Raw genomic sequence first — 19,184 nt, forward strand, 5'->3', positions numbered from 1 at the left:
CTTCTGCAACGCATTTTACTTTTCACAAATTCCAACTACAAAATATATAGTACATTACTGCCCTCTAGTGGTAAAAACGAGTAACACACTCGCATTATGATGATCCAGCAACATTCTTTTTTTTACATTTTTGCTGCAATTAATTGTTAAACAAGTTAAGTAACGCAGTTGGTAATTGTCGTATATGCTGAAAGCAACAAAGTGTTTTTGCTATTTATACACTGTTATTATTTTATGTAAGAAATAATGGTGCCAAAGTAATACCCAATATACAAAACTAATAAAATGAAATGTGGCTATTCGGATATTTTGCAATGTCATAAAAGTTGCAATCATTCCCAGAGGCAACAATAAATCGCTAGTATGTTCAGTCTGCACTTAAAGTGCATTTCATACTTCATACGTAGAACGTAAAACACAAACGACCCCGCCCCCATTTTCCATCACCGCCTTATCACTGATCCAGGAGCTGCTTGTTTGTGTACGGTTTACATGTTTTTTCCTGAAGCTGAATTCAGATCAGCAGTAACCCAGGGGGTTTAGCAAAGTGCTATCTAAATGTGCTCAAACCCGCCTCCTGTAACTGTAAAGGCAGCCCAAGGATCTCACATAGTAAAATGGCTGAAAAGCAGAAACACGAAGGCAGGGTAAAAATAGGACACTACATCCTCGGAGACACACTTGGAGTCGGAACATTTGGAAAAGTGAAGAGTTAAGTCTATCCGTTTTCTATGAGTGTGCGAACGTTGCGTGGAATTAAAGTATTGTCATGTGTTTTCGGGATTGTTAGCGCTGAACTTGCCGGCGGACGGTGTACGTATTCTACGTAGCAAGAACTGCGCAGCAGGAGCCACCGTCCGCGTCCCCTAGGCGTAGAGAGTGCGTATGTTGCTAGAGAATACAACGCAGAGCTGGGTATTCTTTCAGCACCACTGTGCCTACAGTGCACTTGCAATCGTATTTGTAAACGTTTACCTTCAGAACATCTGGGGAACTGTGTGACATTTTGGGAATGTTTGACTCTCAACTGTTTATAATTGCATTGTCATCCATCACGTTTGATCAGTCGTTCTGATGTTATTCACAAAATAGCATGCGCGCTCAGCCGGTTATTCGCATTAAATGTATTCCCTCAGACTATTTCACCATTAGTTGCACCGTGTAAGTTATGTCAACCTTATGTGTGCAAAATTGCTGCAACTGTAGCGACAATGTTTGTATTTGCATGTTTAACCTGCAGCGTTGCTTTGACCTTGCAGTCATTTTCTATTCTAAGCGTGAGTGGAAATGCCGTTCGTTTTAGGAACGACCTTTCACACGGGCGTGTAACAATTTGTGCGTGTTTAAGCTTTGCTGAATTCGAATCTGACCGAAACAGACTTGCAATATGCTGTCGTTATTACTGTGCCCCGGTCTGTGCTCGTGTGCTATAACACCGTAATAAACTCTTTAACACGTGAGTTGATTCCTCTTATTATCATCATCCGTGTGGCCTTAAAGGTATTTGCTGTTCTCGCCTTAAGAAAAATTGTAAAAACTGCATAACGTAGACAGCATTTGTTTATCACAAGCGCGTGCAGCAGTGTGAAACATTTGTATTACTCTGAACGCGCCTATGATTCCCCAAAATGCTTTCTAAGTAGGGAGCTTACTAGGTTTTGCGACACAGCCAATAGGCTAGCTGACATTATTCTGACAAACTGCAAAGCATTATGATGAGGTCAGCTGTTTGACATCGACAATGGCCAGCAGAGCAGATGACCTTGAAGAAAATCATTTTATCAAGACAGGAAATATAACAGCCATATTAGGCTCCACGTGAGATCTCTTGACTGGGATTTAAACGCACTCAAGTGACGCAAACGTTCACAGAAACTCTTTTTATGATGCATAGTTTATTTATAAATGCATAGTTTTATCTAATCTCTTAATGTTCATGCTGTAGGTAGCTGAGAGATGCATTGTATGAATATAGTTCCACTGACTTCATCCATTTCACATACTTGGGGTGTCATTGGACTTAAATATCCACAGGGAAAGCACATTTGTTTGCAAGTGACCCAACTGTTGCGAGACATTTATAGATGCATGTTACTTCACACGGGTACAGCTCTTTTGTAGACGGGCAGTAAATAAAGTTTTCAGGTCAACATTTTTTGTTTACAAATTACTAATTATTTAAGCTAAAGAACGTCATAAAGGGTGACTAATAATGAATTTGTCACAATGGGTGGACAGGAAGAGAACCCAGATGCAGGCAGCGGGTAAAGGGTTAACAAAAACAAGGATTTATTAAACAAAACACAAAACAAAGACCCACGAGGGGGTAAAACAATGACAAGGACAGACAACTCAGGAACGTAACTAACTAAAACAACACTCGACAAAACTTACACTTGACTAGACTTGGATAATATCACAGGCAGGAACAAGACGCAATGTCATCAGAAACGTGGAGCAAACGAGCCAATGGTACAAAACGAAGCACAGGACAGAAGACACAAGGGTATTAAATAAGGGGACTAACAAAGATAACAATGGGCAGGTGTGGGTAATGAGACACAGGCGGGAAGCTAAATGAGGAAACGAGAGGGGCAGGGCCAAAGACGAGACCGGAGAGAACGCACATTAGGTCGTGGCCGACAATAATATGTATCTCTCCACACAGAACAAGAGGCTCTGCCATGATTCTGCCACAAGACCAAGAAAGACATGACATGATGAGGCAGAATCATGACAGATTTATGGCAAAAGAAAATAAAAAACCCAAAATATGGAGATACGAGGTTTCATAAGAACTGCAGCAATATGTAAAATATTTGAATATGCTCTTTCTTAAAAAACATACAAATACTATTAAAATATTCTCACAAAAAAGTTGAATCTCATAAAAATCGATTTAGTGAAAAACAGTTAATAAATGGACCAAATAATGTCTTAATCTAATAGTGCTTACAAGCGACCCTAATGGTGTTTTGGTTATTATAATTCATTTAACAACAATAAAGTCTAAATCTATAGGATTATCCCACATTCCCCGTCTCTATTGAGGTATTGTAGAAATCTGTATTTTGCTTGTTACAACGAAACACAGAACTGATAATACATCAAACCAAACCAATCTGACCACTTTATTTACACATTTTGCTCAAAATAAAAAATTTAATACAAAATAAGCAATAGTCATAGTCAGGCTAGTATGTGAAAGTCCAAACTCAGAGTATATCAGGTTTTGTTTGGTTGAATGGGGAAATGAAAGTCTTCTCTTGTCTTTGTTTTCTTAAAAGGTTTGTTTTGAAGAGGGTCACTGCCCCGCAGCGCTGATGCTTGCTTTCTTTGGAATAAAACGTATCTTTCATCAGCTGTGTTTACGGTACCAATCTGCTGGTGATGGTATTTCAGCTGAGTTTTTATTGATGTGTGTGTGTGTTTGGCCAACAGTTGGGGAGCACCAGTTAACTGGACATAAAGTTGCTGTGAAGATCCTAAATCGACAGAAGATCCGCAGTCTCGATGTTGTGGGGAAAATCAAACGAGAAATTCAGAACCTGAAACTCTTCAGACATCCACACATTATCAAGCTGTGAGTCCTTAACAAACATACAAAAAGGAAAAAAAAACCAACACAATCTGCTGATATGAATACATTTGGATTATGTATTGAAAAAGCCATATTTGGAAGCAAAATCATATAGCTTTATATAGTGTTAATTGACTTCTCAAGACTCTTAGTTCACCCAAAAATAAAGATTCCTTTCGTCATTTATTCATCCCTTTATCATTTAAAACCTGTACATTGACTCTTTCTTTTGTGGAACACAAAATAAGATATTTTGAGAAATGTCTCATTGCTTTTGTGTCCGTGGGGTCAATGCTGTCCTGTATTGTTTGGTTACAAACCATTATTCAAAATATCTGCTTTTGTGCTCTACATAAGAAGAAAGTCATTTTAGTTTAGGTGGACTAATCCTTTAAGGTTTACATTGCATTAATAAACTCAACAAAAGAAGCATATGTGTAGTATTTAATAGATGGGTGTTCAATTTTGATGGCTTTTCTGTAGAATTCTGTGGAGGCAGATTTTGTACAGGCCTGTTTATAGACCATAAAGCATTTCATGGACCATTAAACAACCTAATACTATGTGTTTGATGTGTGTAAGGCTTTTAGTTTAGATTCCAGCTTGTTTAATAAACCTCTTGTGGCTACATATATACTTAAACTATAGTTGATTTGATTAAAGATGACAGTTTAATTACACTCATTTTGTTTTCTGTGCTTGGGCATTTAAAAGTAATTGGTTTGAGCAGCCCAACTACAAAGACAAACAGAGACCAGGTTCATGGTGATTACTACTGGTTAAGATTGGTGGGACAATGACAACTATTCTGTTCTCCAGTAAAACCAGAATGACATGAATAACTTCTAATAAATTTGCTGAGAGACATACTATATTCCCTCTGTGCAAAGTAAAGTACACAGAACAAGCCAACAAACACCAACCAATGCCAAACAAAAAAAAATCTTATTACTGTGGATAAAAAACAGGTTATGAAAATCGGATGTGACCTAGGACTTTTACAATCTGTTAAACACACCGTACATACTGTATATCGCTCAACCTTATTTTAATTTGTGTGAAATTATTTAAGGCATTTACCCTGAATGAGATGCATAGGAGCTGACAGCAAACCTGCGGCTTGCAGAAAATACTGTACTAATGTTTTATTTGAAACTGTATATATGTACAATATTACCCCTTCAAAGTCTAGAATATTTGTGTAAAGCTTGTCATGAAAGCATACATTTTTTTTTACCGGAACATTTTTTTTAACAGAACATTTGGAGAAGACTGAATAAGAAAAGACTAAACATGAATAAGAAATGACAGTGGTATTGCAATTACCATACAGGTCCAAAAATAAGTTGCGACATGCGGGTTAGCAGACACCATACTGTTATACCCACCATGTTACGACCCCGAGGAAGACATGTATCCCTGTTTGACTCAGAGCTCTTATATAATAGCTCACTGCTTGCTTTGATGCTGTTTTTATTGAGTATACTGTATGTCTTGATGATAATATGTGACCTTGGACAACAAACACAATTTTTGTCAATTTTTTCGATACTGACATTTTTTCAGATTTATACATTAATGTAAGGCTGAATAAATAAGCTTTCTATTGATGTATTGTTTGTTAGGATAGGACAATATTTGGCCGAGAAACTCTGGAATCTGAGGGTGCAAAAAAAAATAGAAAATTGCCTTTGAAGTTTTTATATATTTACAGTGGGAAATTCACAAAATATCTTCATGGAACATGGTCTTTACTTAATATCCTAATGATTTTTAGCATAAAAGAAAAATCGATAATTTTGACCCACCATAGAATGTATTTTTGGCTATTTGTACATATGTTCTCATGCTACTTAAGACTGGTTTTGTGATCCAGGGCCACATATGTGTCATTAAAGGATCATGCAGAGCAGAGGTTAAAGAGACCTGATGTCTTTGATGGCAGCTCTCTTCAGTGGGTCCACCTGTAACATGAGCCTTATCGGATTGGCCACTGAACGGTTGAGGTATTCTGAGATGTAGACCCCTCCACGGATCTTTTTGAAGAGGGTGGGCACGTGCTCATCGTTGAACGGAAGAGTCCCACACAGCAGTGCATAGAGAATGACGCCAGAGCTCCAGATTTCCACCTCTGGACCAGCATGTGTGTGTGTTTCAGTGTCTATCTGCTCTGTTTTACCAAGAAAAGATCCAAAGAAAATGTTCAGTCGGTTTTAAATGAGTTTTTCAACAATAATTTCTCCTTTCTTAGTTGTTTTTATTATTATTAGGGAAAAATGAACCACAACTTGTAATGCATTTGCATTAGCAATATGTCATAGCTTGATATGTCAGGCTTGATTTAAATTTTATCCTTTTATGAGTCATCTTGCTAAATGTTCTTTTTTCCACCCCTGATGTCTAGACCCCCAGGGGGCCTCCAGAAGGTTGAAGGGGGTCCCCAGAAATTTCATGGGAAAATTATAATTTTGAAAAAATGTTTACACTTTGAACTTTAATATTGTAAGTGTTTTTTGCTATATGCATAGTTTCCGGAATTGTTTATTATTTGTACCTATCTAGTTTATCTTTTCTCATTATACTAGTTGTTTCTTTTTCGCACTCAGAGTGAAAGTTGCTACAGTACAAATAAATTTGAATTGAAAATGTCTCTTCGAGGTTATATACAGTACATCTAACAAGTATAGCAAACTATTTGACTTTGGAAACAATATGAAGAGTTTATTTGCAAAAACACGTAACTTTGTTCAATTTTATTTATTTATTATTATGTTATCATGTTTGTATTGTGTTTTATCGTGTTAGTTAGCTATTATTTATTTTGCGTATTACTTAATTAAAATAACCCAGCTGCAGTTTGATTAACATTACTTGGAATGCACAAGAAAAGTTGAATTTCTTTAAATGCAGTTATCTGTTTTGCAAATGAACTGTTCATATGTCTTTATAATACCACATTTACTATTTATCTATAAATGTTTCTTTATACATAAAAAATATAAAAAAATAAAGTTTAGAAAGGGATCCTCACAAAAGGTTCTTATTTGGGGGTGCTTGGCATCATAAAGTTTGAAAACCCCTGGTCTAGATTGCATCAGCAAAAAAGGAACAGAAAGAGTCATTAAATGTCGATGAAAGATTGCCAAAACAAAGGCTTTTTTGTTTGGAATAACATACACCGATGAATTATTTACAGTAAGACCAGATACATTACAAAGAAACTGCATAAAGAATTTATTTTGTATTGTCTTTAAGGCCTTTTTCAATGCAATAAATATGTCTGCTGCATTAAGGCTCCTGTCAGTGCACAATAATTTGATTCATGGTTTTACTTACTGTATATGAACAAAACTTGTGCAGAAAACAGTAATGATTTATCCCCCTGGCTTGGTCAGGCCAGTATGTCAGATTTGTAATCGCCTGCCACTATTTTCACTGGTCTTACCACAATCAAAGGTATTAAAGGTTTTGCAATAATAGCTTCACATTGTATAGAATCATTGAGACCTACATTATTGTATTTATTGAAAGCATCAAAATGCCTGTGATCAGTATTAACGCCTCTTGTTGTGTTTTTGTGGTGTTTCAGGTATCAGGTTATCAGCACTCCTACAGATTTCTTCATGGTGATGGAGTACGTGTCTGGCGGGGAACTCTTTGACTATATTTGTAAGCATGGAAGGGTAAGAATAATCTGTCGAGCTCTCGCTAAAAATGTCATCAGAAGGCCAACAGGCTCTTAGAATAATGGGAAGGGCCATTGACCTTCTCGGTTTGTGTCTAAAGTTGCATGTCGCAAATTCTTTGTGTCTGTAAATCGAACAGCAGTTGATAGACATTTCGGTTCTGATTGAATAATGAACAAATGATTAATTCCAAAGGCAGTGTTCTGCAAAATAAACAGTCATATAAAATTTTAGCAATATGTATTTCTTATTAATAAAAATATGGCTTAGTGTTTTATATTAGTCATTTACCTTAAAGTTGTTTTATGAGCCTCAGGACGTTTAACATGGTTTTGTGACACTAGTCAGGATTTGAGCATGGACTAACCTTTGAGTTCTCCAAACCTGTTGGGCTTATGGGGATCCAGCTTATCCAAACAGCGACTGATCTAGTGAAGCATTTATAGGCAGGGTCAGGGAGTTCATGCAGAAGGTTTGTGTGGTACCGGATTGCCTACAACAGAACTGTGTGATGGTTCATGTTGCCGGGTGTTGTTACTTTGAATACACAATACAACTAGTGTCGCAATGGTCGCAGATGGACTGTGGTGAGATGTATTATCTCGAACCTCTAGTTAGAGGTTAGATGTTTAGTGAATTTAGGTCATTTGGCCAGTTTTTTGATCGTCACCTTAATGTCTGAGAATGAGCCAATTTACCTGAATTTACCTATTTATCTATTTATATCATTACAATAGAATAACAATGTTAAGAACAAAGTATAAAGCATCATAAGACATCACAATGCAGTTGCCCAAAAAGTATTTGAAATGGGCCATATTTTATATGAACTAATGTTTTTAAATATGTTTGAATTTACTCCATTTTTAACCAAGTAGCATTTATTATTATTATTTTATAAAAATACAGCACATTTGAAAATCCTTTTCTAAGAAAAGGTTGTAATAATTTAAATATTACAAGCTTTTATTTTAGAAAATGTTTTAAATTTTAAAATAATTAAAAATTTAAATGATAGAATGACAGTATTCAAGTACTGTTAAACATAAAGCTAATAGAACATATTTTAACACTTTTGGGTTGTCAGACCAGTGGAATATAGCCATAGTTAATGTGCACATCTGTGGTTACTTAGCTAGGACACCTGTGTAAACTTTAGAAAGTTCATACGTCCACAAAATGAGATGTTGATAATTAAGTCATTTATAGATCAAATGTTACTCGAATGAAATTTGTGTATTTTTCATCTGGATTTAAGTGTGCAAAATTGTCCAAAATATGTTTTGGGTCCATAGTATTAAAGCATTATAACTAACTCTCTGCATAACTTTATACTCTGCATAAATAGTAATAATAATAATAATATGTTGTGTATTTAGTTAAAACCATAAATATATATCAGTATGTGTAATATGAATGAACTCTTGTTACAATTATTTTTATAAAGGCATTAGAATTGCATGTAATACTATCTGTATGTGTTGTTTAAGTACATACTTGACTTGTTGATGTTACAGTATTTCTATCACGTGTAGGTGGAGGACACAGAGGCCAGACGTCTTTTCCAGCAGATCATCTCAGCGGTAGATTACTGCCACAGACACATGGTGGTGCACAGAGACCTAAAGCCTGAAAATGTACTGCTGGATGGCAACATGAATACCAAGATCGCTGACTTTGGTACACACAGTCATAATCTTTATACATGTTTGAAATTCCAAAATCTAGGTTATTTCAAGCAAGCTTCATACAAAACATACAAATCTACTACAAGTTCGATTCGTTATCATCTTAAACTCTGTCTACACCGCACGCGGAGCACGCCGATCGTTTTCAATCCATTCCCGTGGAAGCTGAACTCGCGTGGCGCTCGCGGAGCAAAGCGAGCATTCTTGTTCTCCACGAGCGCCACGTGAACATGCGCTCAAATTCATAAAAATGGATTAAAAATGCTCCGCACCAGTATATTTGGACACAAAATGTCAGGTGAGACCACTACTATCAGACAGACAACTCAGACGAGCCAGTGTTGAAGTCTCGAGGCTCAGTCTTGAACTCGGTCCAGAGACCTTGGTCTTGGTCTTGTCATGGACTTGTGTGAATTTTGATTCAGTCTCGACTCGTACTCGAACATGTTCGGAATTGGACTTATGCCCGAGTCCCATCAAAAATATTAAATACAGTACATTGAAAAGACGTCCCTGAATGGGCCAAAAATGAAAGTTGTTTCTATAGCTTTTCATGGCGTCTCCTGATTGTATAATATTGATGTCCAGTCTGTACCAAGAAAAAACTGTTTGAAATGTTGAGTTTATCAAAGTTTCAATTTACACGTGGAAATAAATTAAGTGAGACTCTTTGAAATAAACTGAGTTGAATGCAGTAAGATAGCAAGCAACCATTGAATCAAGGTTAAAAATTGATGATTTGTCAATGTTCATCGCAGTGAATCAGTATCACTTTTGTACCTGCAAAAATCACCATTATTGTGATCTTTTTTAGCTTTAGTTGAGCTCTTGGCTCTTCTATTTTAATGTTAAATTAGGTTTCCTTCAGCCATAACTGTGTGTTAAAATACATTAGTTGTGGCAAAGAGATGATTACTTCTGAATGGTAATGTTTACATTTTGAAGTTGTTTGGATCACTGTTAATAATTGGGTTTGGTTTATTAATGTGTCAGCTCTGTGGATCTGTAGTTTGATATACTGTGATTTCTTTAGGAATTTACATATTCACAATCTGCTAAACCACTTTAACACACAAAGACATCAAGAATCTGCATATGATTCATGCTGCAATGCATGCTGGGTATCAACATAGTACAAAACTCATTCATGACTCCCAGCATGCATTGCAGTTGATCTGTTTATCTGAGTTATTTTGACGATTGTCACCATTGTTGAGGGTTGTATGATGAGTGTTGATGTCAGTGTGTGTGTCAGTGAAACATGTTTGTTTATTTTCTCTCAATACTTGTGCATTGACTAGCCAGAGCACTCAGTCCAGTCATCAATTGATCAATAATGTTTAAAACTAATACATTTTATTACAGCCTGACAATTTCCATGAGAACAACCCCAACTTTTGTAAAAGCATCTCTGTCTTTCTCAGTGTACAAGTGTTTTTAAAACACTATTACGCGACCCAAACAAATTAATTGAACAAAAGTCAAGGATCAAGAGCCCAACTAAAGCAAACACTGATCACAATAATGGTAATTATTGTGGGTACAAAACTGATATTGATTTAATGCAATTATCATTATTTTAATGGTTGCTTTGCTATCTTACTCCCTTCATATCATTCAACTCAATTTATTTCAAAGAGTCTCATTTCATTTATTTCCATGTGAAAACTGAAAGTAGTCTGATAAACTCAAGATTTGAACCAGTTTTTACATTGTACATAGGTCCCCTGTACGTCAATATCAGACGTTCAGAAAACATCATAAAGGGCCAATATAGGAACGTCTTTTCAACATCGAAAAATGCTGAAAAGACGTCTTTTGGACATATTTTGGTCAGGGGGAAGTCATAATTGTAATAAAATTATCTTTACAACACTTACTATGTGGCCTTTTTTACCCTCAACTAATATTTTTAAACTAATATCAGTCTAAGTAAATAAAACACAGTGTACATGCCATGGTATATTTAATACACTCTATGAGCTCGGTGCCAGTTTTATTGTTTCCACCAAACATTTAACATATTCTTGAAGATTTCTATAGGTCTTGTCTCCAACCTCTTGTCCTAGGACTCGGACTCGACCTACTCTGGACTCGGACTTGACTAGAACTCAACCTACTCTGGACTCGGACTTGTCTAGAACTCGACCTACTCTGGACTCGGTCTTGACTCAGACTCGAATGAGCTGGTCTCGACTACAACACTGAGACGAGCATAAGAGACTTTATGGTCGGACACTGACAGACAGAAATGCGACAGGGCAGAGATGACGCTTTCACCTCACGCTGATATATTTCTTTACTGTATTTTCAAAAACATTGATAGTGAATTTTTAATAATCTTACAATGTTGATTTAATTATTTTCTCAATCTTGTCATAGTTTTTATCAACATAAATTTTCGTATCAGTGTTGTAATTAAAATCTTTTCATTGTCACCATGAGGGACACGCCCCACCCCCTCTAATGCCCCGCCCCCAATTAATCGAGTACTCGTTTTTCAAACCTGTCCAGTACTGGAAGTGAAAAAAAAACACTAACCCTCTCTCTTTCTCTCAACAGGAAGTGGTCTAGCTTTTGTTGAAACTAGTAACTTGTATTAGCACCTATTGTAGTATTGCTCCTGTATGACATATTGATTATTGCTCCCTGAACTCTCTGTAAGTCGCTTTGGATAAAAGCGTCTGCTAAATGACTAAATGTAAATGATCAAAAATGTCCATCCCTATGGCCAATCAAATGATCGTACTAATTGTAGTTGTCTGGTGCTGATGTCAGGTCTGTCAAACATGATGTCAGATGGAGAATTCCTGAGAACGAGCTGCGGATCACCAAACTATGCTGCACCAGAGGTCATCTCAGGAAGGTGAGAAGTCATGAGGTCGACCCAACAACCCATTGAACACGTTACATCATGTTAAATTCTTGTCCATTAAAGGAAACAACATGTACTACACTTCATGCCAATAAACCCAAGTGTGGCTTGCAGAAACACCAGTTCAACAAACCCTGGCTAGCTGATTCCTTTGCATTGTGGACTGCATGAATACACTACACATAAATATTATATCAGGCCTGCATTAAATTTTGATGTTATACAGATTATCTTCTTTATCCTCGATATTGCTGGACACTTTAGCTACATGAGAGACTGCCTGGCATCCAAACACAATAGTGCACATGCACAATAACATGTATGTTGTGTCTCAGACTGTATGCTGGTCCAGAGGTGGACATATGGAGCTGTGGCGTCATTCTCTATGCACTGCTGTGTGGAACTCTGCCATTCGACGATGAGCACGTGCCCACCCTCTTCAAAAAGATCCGTGGAGGGGTCTTCTACATGCCAGAATACCTCAACCGTTCAGTGGCCAATCTGCTTATGCTCATGTTACAGGTGGACCCACTGAAGAGAGCTACCATCAAAGACATCAGGTTGTTATTAGTCATTACAACTTAAGGCTGAAATACACTACAAGACTTTTGCACAGATTTTGCCCAGATTTTCAGTCTTGACTTGTTGCAGAAAGTCTGTACCAGTCTGCAGATTTGAAAAAAAGTTTAAAAGTCTTATAGTGTATTCCAGCCATTACGCACACATTTTCAATGCGAAAGAGTCAGTTTAAGAGAGGAGCATATAGATGACCTGCAAGCAAACATTTAAGCTAAGACTAAAAACCACTAAAATTAAAATTCCAACATCAAGTTTTATTTGTCTGTGCTCAGTAGTAGATAAAGTGATAGTTCACCCAAAGCTCTGTCATTGACTTTATACCAGTGACGGGAAAATCTGAAGGCCGTCTCTGTCATTTTGACGGATTACAATGAGGGCAGTTTGTAATTCCCCTTTTTGTCGAGTCAGTAGCATCCAAATCATTTCCTTTCACCAGAACGTGATCGCAAGCGACCAGAAGTACCCCTGCCCTGAGCGCGATCGCAAAGGGACGTGTATGTTTCCCATTCATTACCTGAGGTGTAAAGAGTACCTGAAAACCATAATTAAGTAAAAGTACAGATACCTTGCAGTGAAAATTACTCCATTACAAGTTACAAGTCACCAATTCCAAAACGACTTCAGTAAAAGTCTTCGAGTATCTGATTTTAACAGTACTTGAGTATTTTACTCATACTGAATGTAGGCTCAAAGAAGCACTAGTCCTCAACACTTAAGAGACACGTCAGTGAAAAACAAGAAACAGTCGATTCGTGAGGAGAGCAATCGCATTTATTTTCTTAAATCATAATAAGACTGAACACCTCATAATTGCATCAAATCATGGCCGACACCATAAGTTACTGTACGTCTATTACAAACACCCAAGTCTCATTTAAGCTCAACTGCTCATAAGTAAACCAAACTCCTTCAAAAAGGTCTCTTCAATATGACGGATAAATAAAATAATGTTAAGTAAAATTAAAAAGTCAAAGCCAGCGATTGTCAACTACCTGATAATGCACTCGTATTCACATAAAGAAGTAAGGGCAAAATTCACAAGAAGTACCTTCAATGCCCTTTAAATGGCAATATTAATTCTTCTGTAGCAAAAATAAACTGCTGCAAAAAAAGATAGGTTCCATGCAAAATGTAATGTGTAATTGCATTAGTCATTACAAATGTAGTGGAGTAAAGAGTACATATACTTGTTCAAAAATGTAGTTAAGTAGAGAGTAAAGGTTGCTAATATCTTTAATACTCAGTACAACTAGAAAGTAGCCAAAAAGATACTTAAGTACAGTAACTAATAACATTTACTCCAATACTTTACACCACTGTTCATTACTCATAAACACCTCGTCCATTCAGGAAAACCCACGCGGGATCAGCGGAGACTAATTTGTTTCGCCATAGTTTCTAATCTTTTTACACTTTTTATAACAACACAGCGATCTCTAACGTTGTTTGTGGCATTGTTTGGATCTGATTCTGCAAAGCATGCATCTGTCACTCAATCATTTTGGATAAATGTGGAAAAATGTCTCTCTGCGTCTTCTCCGTTCATGACCAAACAGCAGCTTAAAGTTACTTGTAAGTAAATGAATGAACGATTACAAAACAGCGTTTACAAGCACCTGTCAGTGTTACTGACTGGACATATATGTCTGACAAGTCTGACAACAGAAACATTAAATATGTAAACGACTTTGGCTCTATTGGGTATTCAGTTGTATTAAAATACAGTAAGTTCAGAGAGTAAACGCATGTACGTCGCGATGACATCACAGACATGCTAATTAGCACGTAACATCACCTTGCACCATAATGACGGGTAAAAATAGATTATGACAGATTTTTATAAAAAAGCCTAGCGCAACCTCTGTTCTTTCTTCCGCAGAACACCAAAGATATTTTGAAGAATGTTGTTAACTGGCACCCATTTACTTGCATTGGTTTTGTGTCCATACAATAGAACTGAATGGGTGCTGGCACTGTTCGGTTACCAAGTTACTTCAAAATATCTTCTTTTTTTGTCCTGCGGAAGAAAGTCATACGGGTTTGAAATGACAAGAGGGTGAGCAAATGATCAATAAAACAATCGTTTGATGATATTATGACCTAATTTCTGCATATATTTCAACTCGTGTCATGGACTCTACTTTCATTTGCACAGAGAGCATGAGTGGTTTAAACAGGACCTAACAGGCTACCTCTTCCCCGAGGACCCCTCATATGACGCCACCGTCATAGACGAAGAAGCAGTGCGGGAGGTGTGTGAGAAGTTTGAATGCACTGAAGCTGAAGTTCTAAGCAGCCTCTACAGTGGCGACCCTCAAGACCAGCTGGCCGTGGCGTACCACCTCATCATCGACAACCGGCGAATCATGAACCAGGCCAGTGAGTTCTACCTAGCCTCCAGTCCCCCGACCGGATCCTTTATGGAGGAGGGCATGCCCCTGCCACCAGGGGTCAAACCTCACCCCGAGAGGATGCCCCCGCTCATGGCCGACAGCCCCAAGGCTCGGTGCCCCCTGGATGCCCTTAACACCACCCGACCCAAACCACTGGCGGTGAAGAAAGCGAAATGGCACTTGGGCATACGGAGCCAGAGCAAACCGTATGACATCATGGCTGAGGTTTATCGTGCCATGAAACAGCTGGAGTACGAGTGGAAGGTTAGAGGCTGTTTACATCCTCAAAAGAACCAAACAGAAATATTCAAACTGAATGGCGTTTAGTAAGAATATACATTTTTCAATCTCTTGGCTGTTGTAGGTAGTGAACCCCTATCACCTGAGGGTACGTAGGAAGAACCCGGTCACAGGAAATTTTGTGAAGATGAGCCTGCAGCTATACCAGGTGGACAATCGAAGTTACCTGCTCGACTTCAAGAGCATCGATGGTAAATTTTAATCTATCAAACATCTAAGCAGTTCTAAAAATAAGCTACTTACAAGTTATTTACAGTGTTTTAAAGTGTTCTCAATAACAAAACCGTTTGCATGTTCATTATCATGTTGTGACGTGTTATTGAATATCGGCATGTATATCGGCATTTTAGATGATGTAATCGAGCACAAGTCGGGCTCATCCACACCGCAACGCTGTGGATCTACTGCCGGTCTCCATCGCCCACGTCTCAGCATCGATTCTGCAACTGTGGCGGTTGAAATACCCCTGCTCAGCAGCTCTTTGCCGGGATCACTCACTGGGAGCACACCCATGCTGGCACCGCGACAGGGCAGCCAAACCATGGACTTCTTCGAAATGTGCGCCAGCCTCATCACAACATTGGCTCGCTAGGTTTTTTGCCGCTTCACACCCATACGCAATGTACACATCAAGCAAACACCATTGCCTGGTGGTGTTTACCTCTTATAAACCAGTCCAAAGGTGAAGGGTTAAGGGGTTAGGATTTCTAGAGCCGGATGTACAATCGTACAGTTTTCAATAATGGCACTATCTCACACAGAAGCCCTAAATAGTGTTTGAACACCTAAGACCCAATTAGAAATGCATGACTGTCATTGTGATGGATAACAACACATCAAACCAAGTGTCACCTGCAAACAAAAAAGGAGTTTTTAAAACTAACTTGATCTTTATAAGCCATTTTTGCACACTAAGTAGTCTCAAGGTTATTTTAAGAACATTCGAACAAAGTACAAAGAATTCAAACACTTTGTTTTACACACATTAATAATAATATTTCAATTACGCACACAAGAAAATATTGTTTTATTATTTGAAACCTTTTTAATTTTTTGAGTAGGTGTCCAAATACTTTTTTGGGCCACACTACAAGTTATTCCCATCTTCATTGGGTTGAAACCAAAACATTTCTGGTTTTATATACATATTTCTTTTGGTAATGCTGGTTATTCATATGTATAATACAATATATTTATATTCTCATATCGATCACTTGAGTTGTATAGTTGAGTTAATAACTATTGATCTGCAATGACATACCAAAAAAAAAGATTTATATATAAAGAGCAAAGAGGATCTTTATTTAATGATTTTAGAGATACTTGTTTATTTTTCAAAGACATAGTACCTATGTGCATTATTTTGTGTAGGCATTCATTTATAGAGCGAAGAACTTATATTGAGAACCAGTGTCCATTGAGAATATTTACGAAGTAGCAGTGTAAATACTGTTGGTGAATGTATCACAGTGAATCGAAACGGATACACACCATCGCTTCTATCCGCAGATGTAAAGTATGCAGACCTGACCGTGACTTTAAAGTTTTGTCTCCGCCTCAGAGGCCTTGCTTACATCATGGACTCTACTGCTGCCAGACAAAAACAAATATGCTGGTCAAGGGCAGACAGATCAGCCAAAGCATAGACTTTGTGCCTTGACATGGCTAAAATCCAAGAGAAGAGATGAATGCGGAAAAAATCCTTGGTTGTGCGACAGTCAGTTGATATGAATGCACCTTCAATTTTTCATAGTACAGCCAGAGAGAGATTTTTAGAACGTTGCCCTCAAGTTGCAAGTTCACATTATTTCTGTCAGCGCTTTTTAACTGGTTTCCCGTCAGGACCTAGATTTGAACTGAAAATGAATAAACAAAGCTACTACTAATGTTTATCGTACAAAAATATCCTCAAAAATGAACATCGAAACTCTTACCAAGAACTGCATAAACCCAAGATTACCCATATTTTGATATATCTTTTTTTACATCGTATAGTTTTGTTCATGGTTAGTTTACTGTTTGTCAATTTTGGCAAGCTTCTACCAGGTTATGGTTGAATCTGCAGGTAAATTGGCACGTACGTCAAATATGTCATAGTATTCATATTCAATTTATATAAACTTATATATCAAACAAAGGAGGTGGTGTGTAACAAGCGGTGACTCAAGCCAAGAGCCTTTAGAAGAGAAAGCCACGTTAGCTTCCCGTGGGATGCCTTAAATTTGTATACTTTGTTTTAATCAAAAATTTGATTTTTTTTCTGTGTGCAGTTGTTTATGGAGTAGATCCCATTTATTTATTAGTTGCATGTATTTATTCTTTATTTAAACTAACCTCTTTAGTGTTTTGTGAACAAACGACAAATGGTTCAGTGGGGTTTCAGGAAAGACATTTGTTGCTGCTGTATTTGTGCCAACGTGTATTTTTGTACAATTTTAACATAGAACACAAAATCAATGGAAGATTATTCAAAAGAGAGAGTAAATAACACTAATGTTTAATGGAGACGGTAAAGACATAATTTAATGAAATGAGGTATAGCAGATTTGACGAATCACATCTAAGTGATACTCCACCCAAAAATGAAAATTCTGTCATCATTTACTCAACCTCAAGTTGTTCCAAACCTGCATACGTTTCTTTGGTTGGTTGAACACAAATAAAGACATTTGGAAGAATGTTAGCAACTGACAGTTCTGAGGCACCATTGACTACCATAGTAGAAAAAATATATCATTTTTAAGATATTGTGAGCAATTTAGGAAAACAAATAGTTCTGAGGCATCTTTGACTACCGTTTATATTTTGTTACACTATGGTAGTCAATGATGTCCCAGAACTGTCAGTTGCTAACATTTTTCCAAATATCTTTCTTTGTATGAAAACAGAACTAAGAAATGTATACAGATTTGGAACAACTTCATAATTAAGTTCATTAAGTCAATCACGACAGAAATTTTTCTTTTTTGGTTGAACTATCCCTTAACCCAAACCGAATCTATTTCTTTATTTTGAACATGTACACAGTCAGATCGCTTTATTTTCATACAGCAATCTAGCTGGCTCCCAACTCAAAACGTTGTAAATGATGTTTTCTGTCTTCCTGAATCTACTCCACTTGTCTTGTACTGTACAGAATGGTTGAATGGCTGCTGTTGTGTGCATGGAGTATAGTGCTTAGCATTATGTAGCAGTGTATTTTTATGATACGCACCTGCAGTTTCAATGTACCGATCGAATGTTTGACGAAAAGGTTCTCGTGCAGATTTGATGCCTCCAGAAAGTCAGATTGTAGATTCTATTGCTTTCAGTTGAAATTTGTTGTTATTGCCGAAGAAGTTAGACTGAGTTCGTTAGAATCGGTTTGTTTGTCAGAATTTCTTCAAGATTAAAAGCCTTTGATACACACTCCTAGAATTTTCCTTTTAATCCCAGTCTAGGCGATTTTCTGCCCCCTGCTGCTGGACATTTGCCATTGCATTGCATAGAAGGTTGGAGTTGCGGAAGTGCTCATGCTTGACACTCTTGCAGGGCCCATATTTTCTGCACATGTAGGCCCATAGAATCACTCCCAATCACTGATGTGTCTGAATGTGTCATTTAGAGGCCAGGTGGTCCACAGGTCACTTTTGTTTATGTTAGCTTAATGGTTGAAGTTTGTTTTGTTGTAAGCATTCATTTTTGGTCAAGAGAGTTTATGACCCCTACAAGTTTATTGGGGGAATTAATGTGATTGTCCCTGCTTCAGCTCATGTTTAGTGTTTTGTCTATGTACAGGCATTTGTGCTGGATATTATACCCTCTCTCTCTCTCTCTCTCCAGTGTAGTGTTATATAAATGTGAACAGCTTCCCGGCAGTGAATAATCTGTTTTCTGCCTGTTTTTTGAGCGCCACTGGGAGAAATGACCTCTGTCTGTCACTGTTTGTCTACATATCTCTGTTATACTGTGTACGTGTCACTTCCTGTCAGTGTGCTGTTGGTGTTTTTACAAAGTTATGCACTGCATGGTGTTGTTGTTCTGATTTGCACTTTCATTTGTATTGTTAAAAAATAAAGGGAAAATAAAGAGGTATATGCATTT

At 37.4% G+C, this 19,184-nt stretch overlaps 1 protein-coding gene across 1 annotated transcript; it reads left to right on the forward strand.

The window, feature by feature from the left end:
- Nucleotides 1-459: 459 nt before the first annotated feature.
- prkaa2 (protein kinase, AMP-activated, alpha 2 catalytic subunit) lies at nt 460-19,175 on the forward strand. Its single transcript, XM_057352610.1, has 9 exons — nt 460-711; nt 3,442-3,583; nt 7,170-7,263; nt 8,802-8,946; nt 11,733-11,820; nt 12,165-12,389; nt 14,564-15,065; nt 15,166-15,292; nt 15,452-19,175. Exons 1-9 carry the CDS (start codon nt 618-620, stop codon nt 15,691-15,693), a joined length of 1,659 nt encoding a protein of 552 aa, XP_057208593.1. The 5' UTR covers nt 460-617; the 3' UTR covers nt 15,694-19,175.
- The last annotated feature ends 9 nt before the right edge of the window (nt 19,176-19,184 follow it).

This window comes from Triplophysa rosa, linkage group LG15, assembly GCF_024868665.1.
Source record: "Triplophysa rosa linkage group LG15, Trosa_1v2, whole genome shotgun sequence".
NCBI classification, from domain to species: Eukaryota; Metazoa; Chordata; class Actinopteri; order Cypriniformes; family Nemacheilidae; genus Triplophysa; species Triplophysa rosa.

Excerpts from the sequence above, each read along its gene's own strand:
- prkaa2 (XM_057352610.1), top strand. The coding sequence starts at position 618 with ATGGCTGAAAAGCAGAAACACGAAGGCAGGGTAAAAATAGGACACTAC. Across the intron at positions 7,264-8,801 it reads ATATTTGTAAGCATGGAAGG|GTGGAGGACACAGAGGCCAG; the intron begins GTAAGAATAATC and ends TATCACGTGTAG. Across the intron at positions 15,293-15,451 it reads CGACTTCAAGAGCATCGATG|ATGATGTAATCGAGCACAAG; the intron begins GTAAATTTTAAT and ends TCGGCATTTTAG.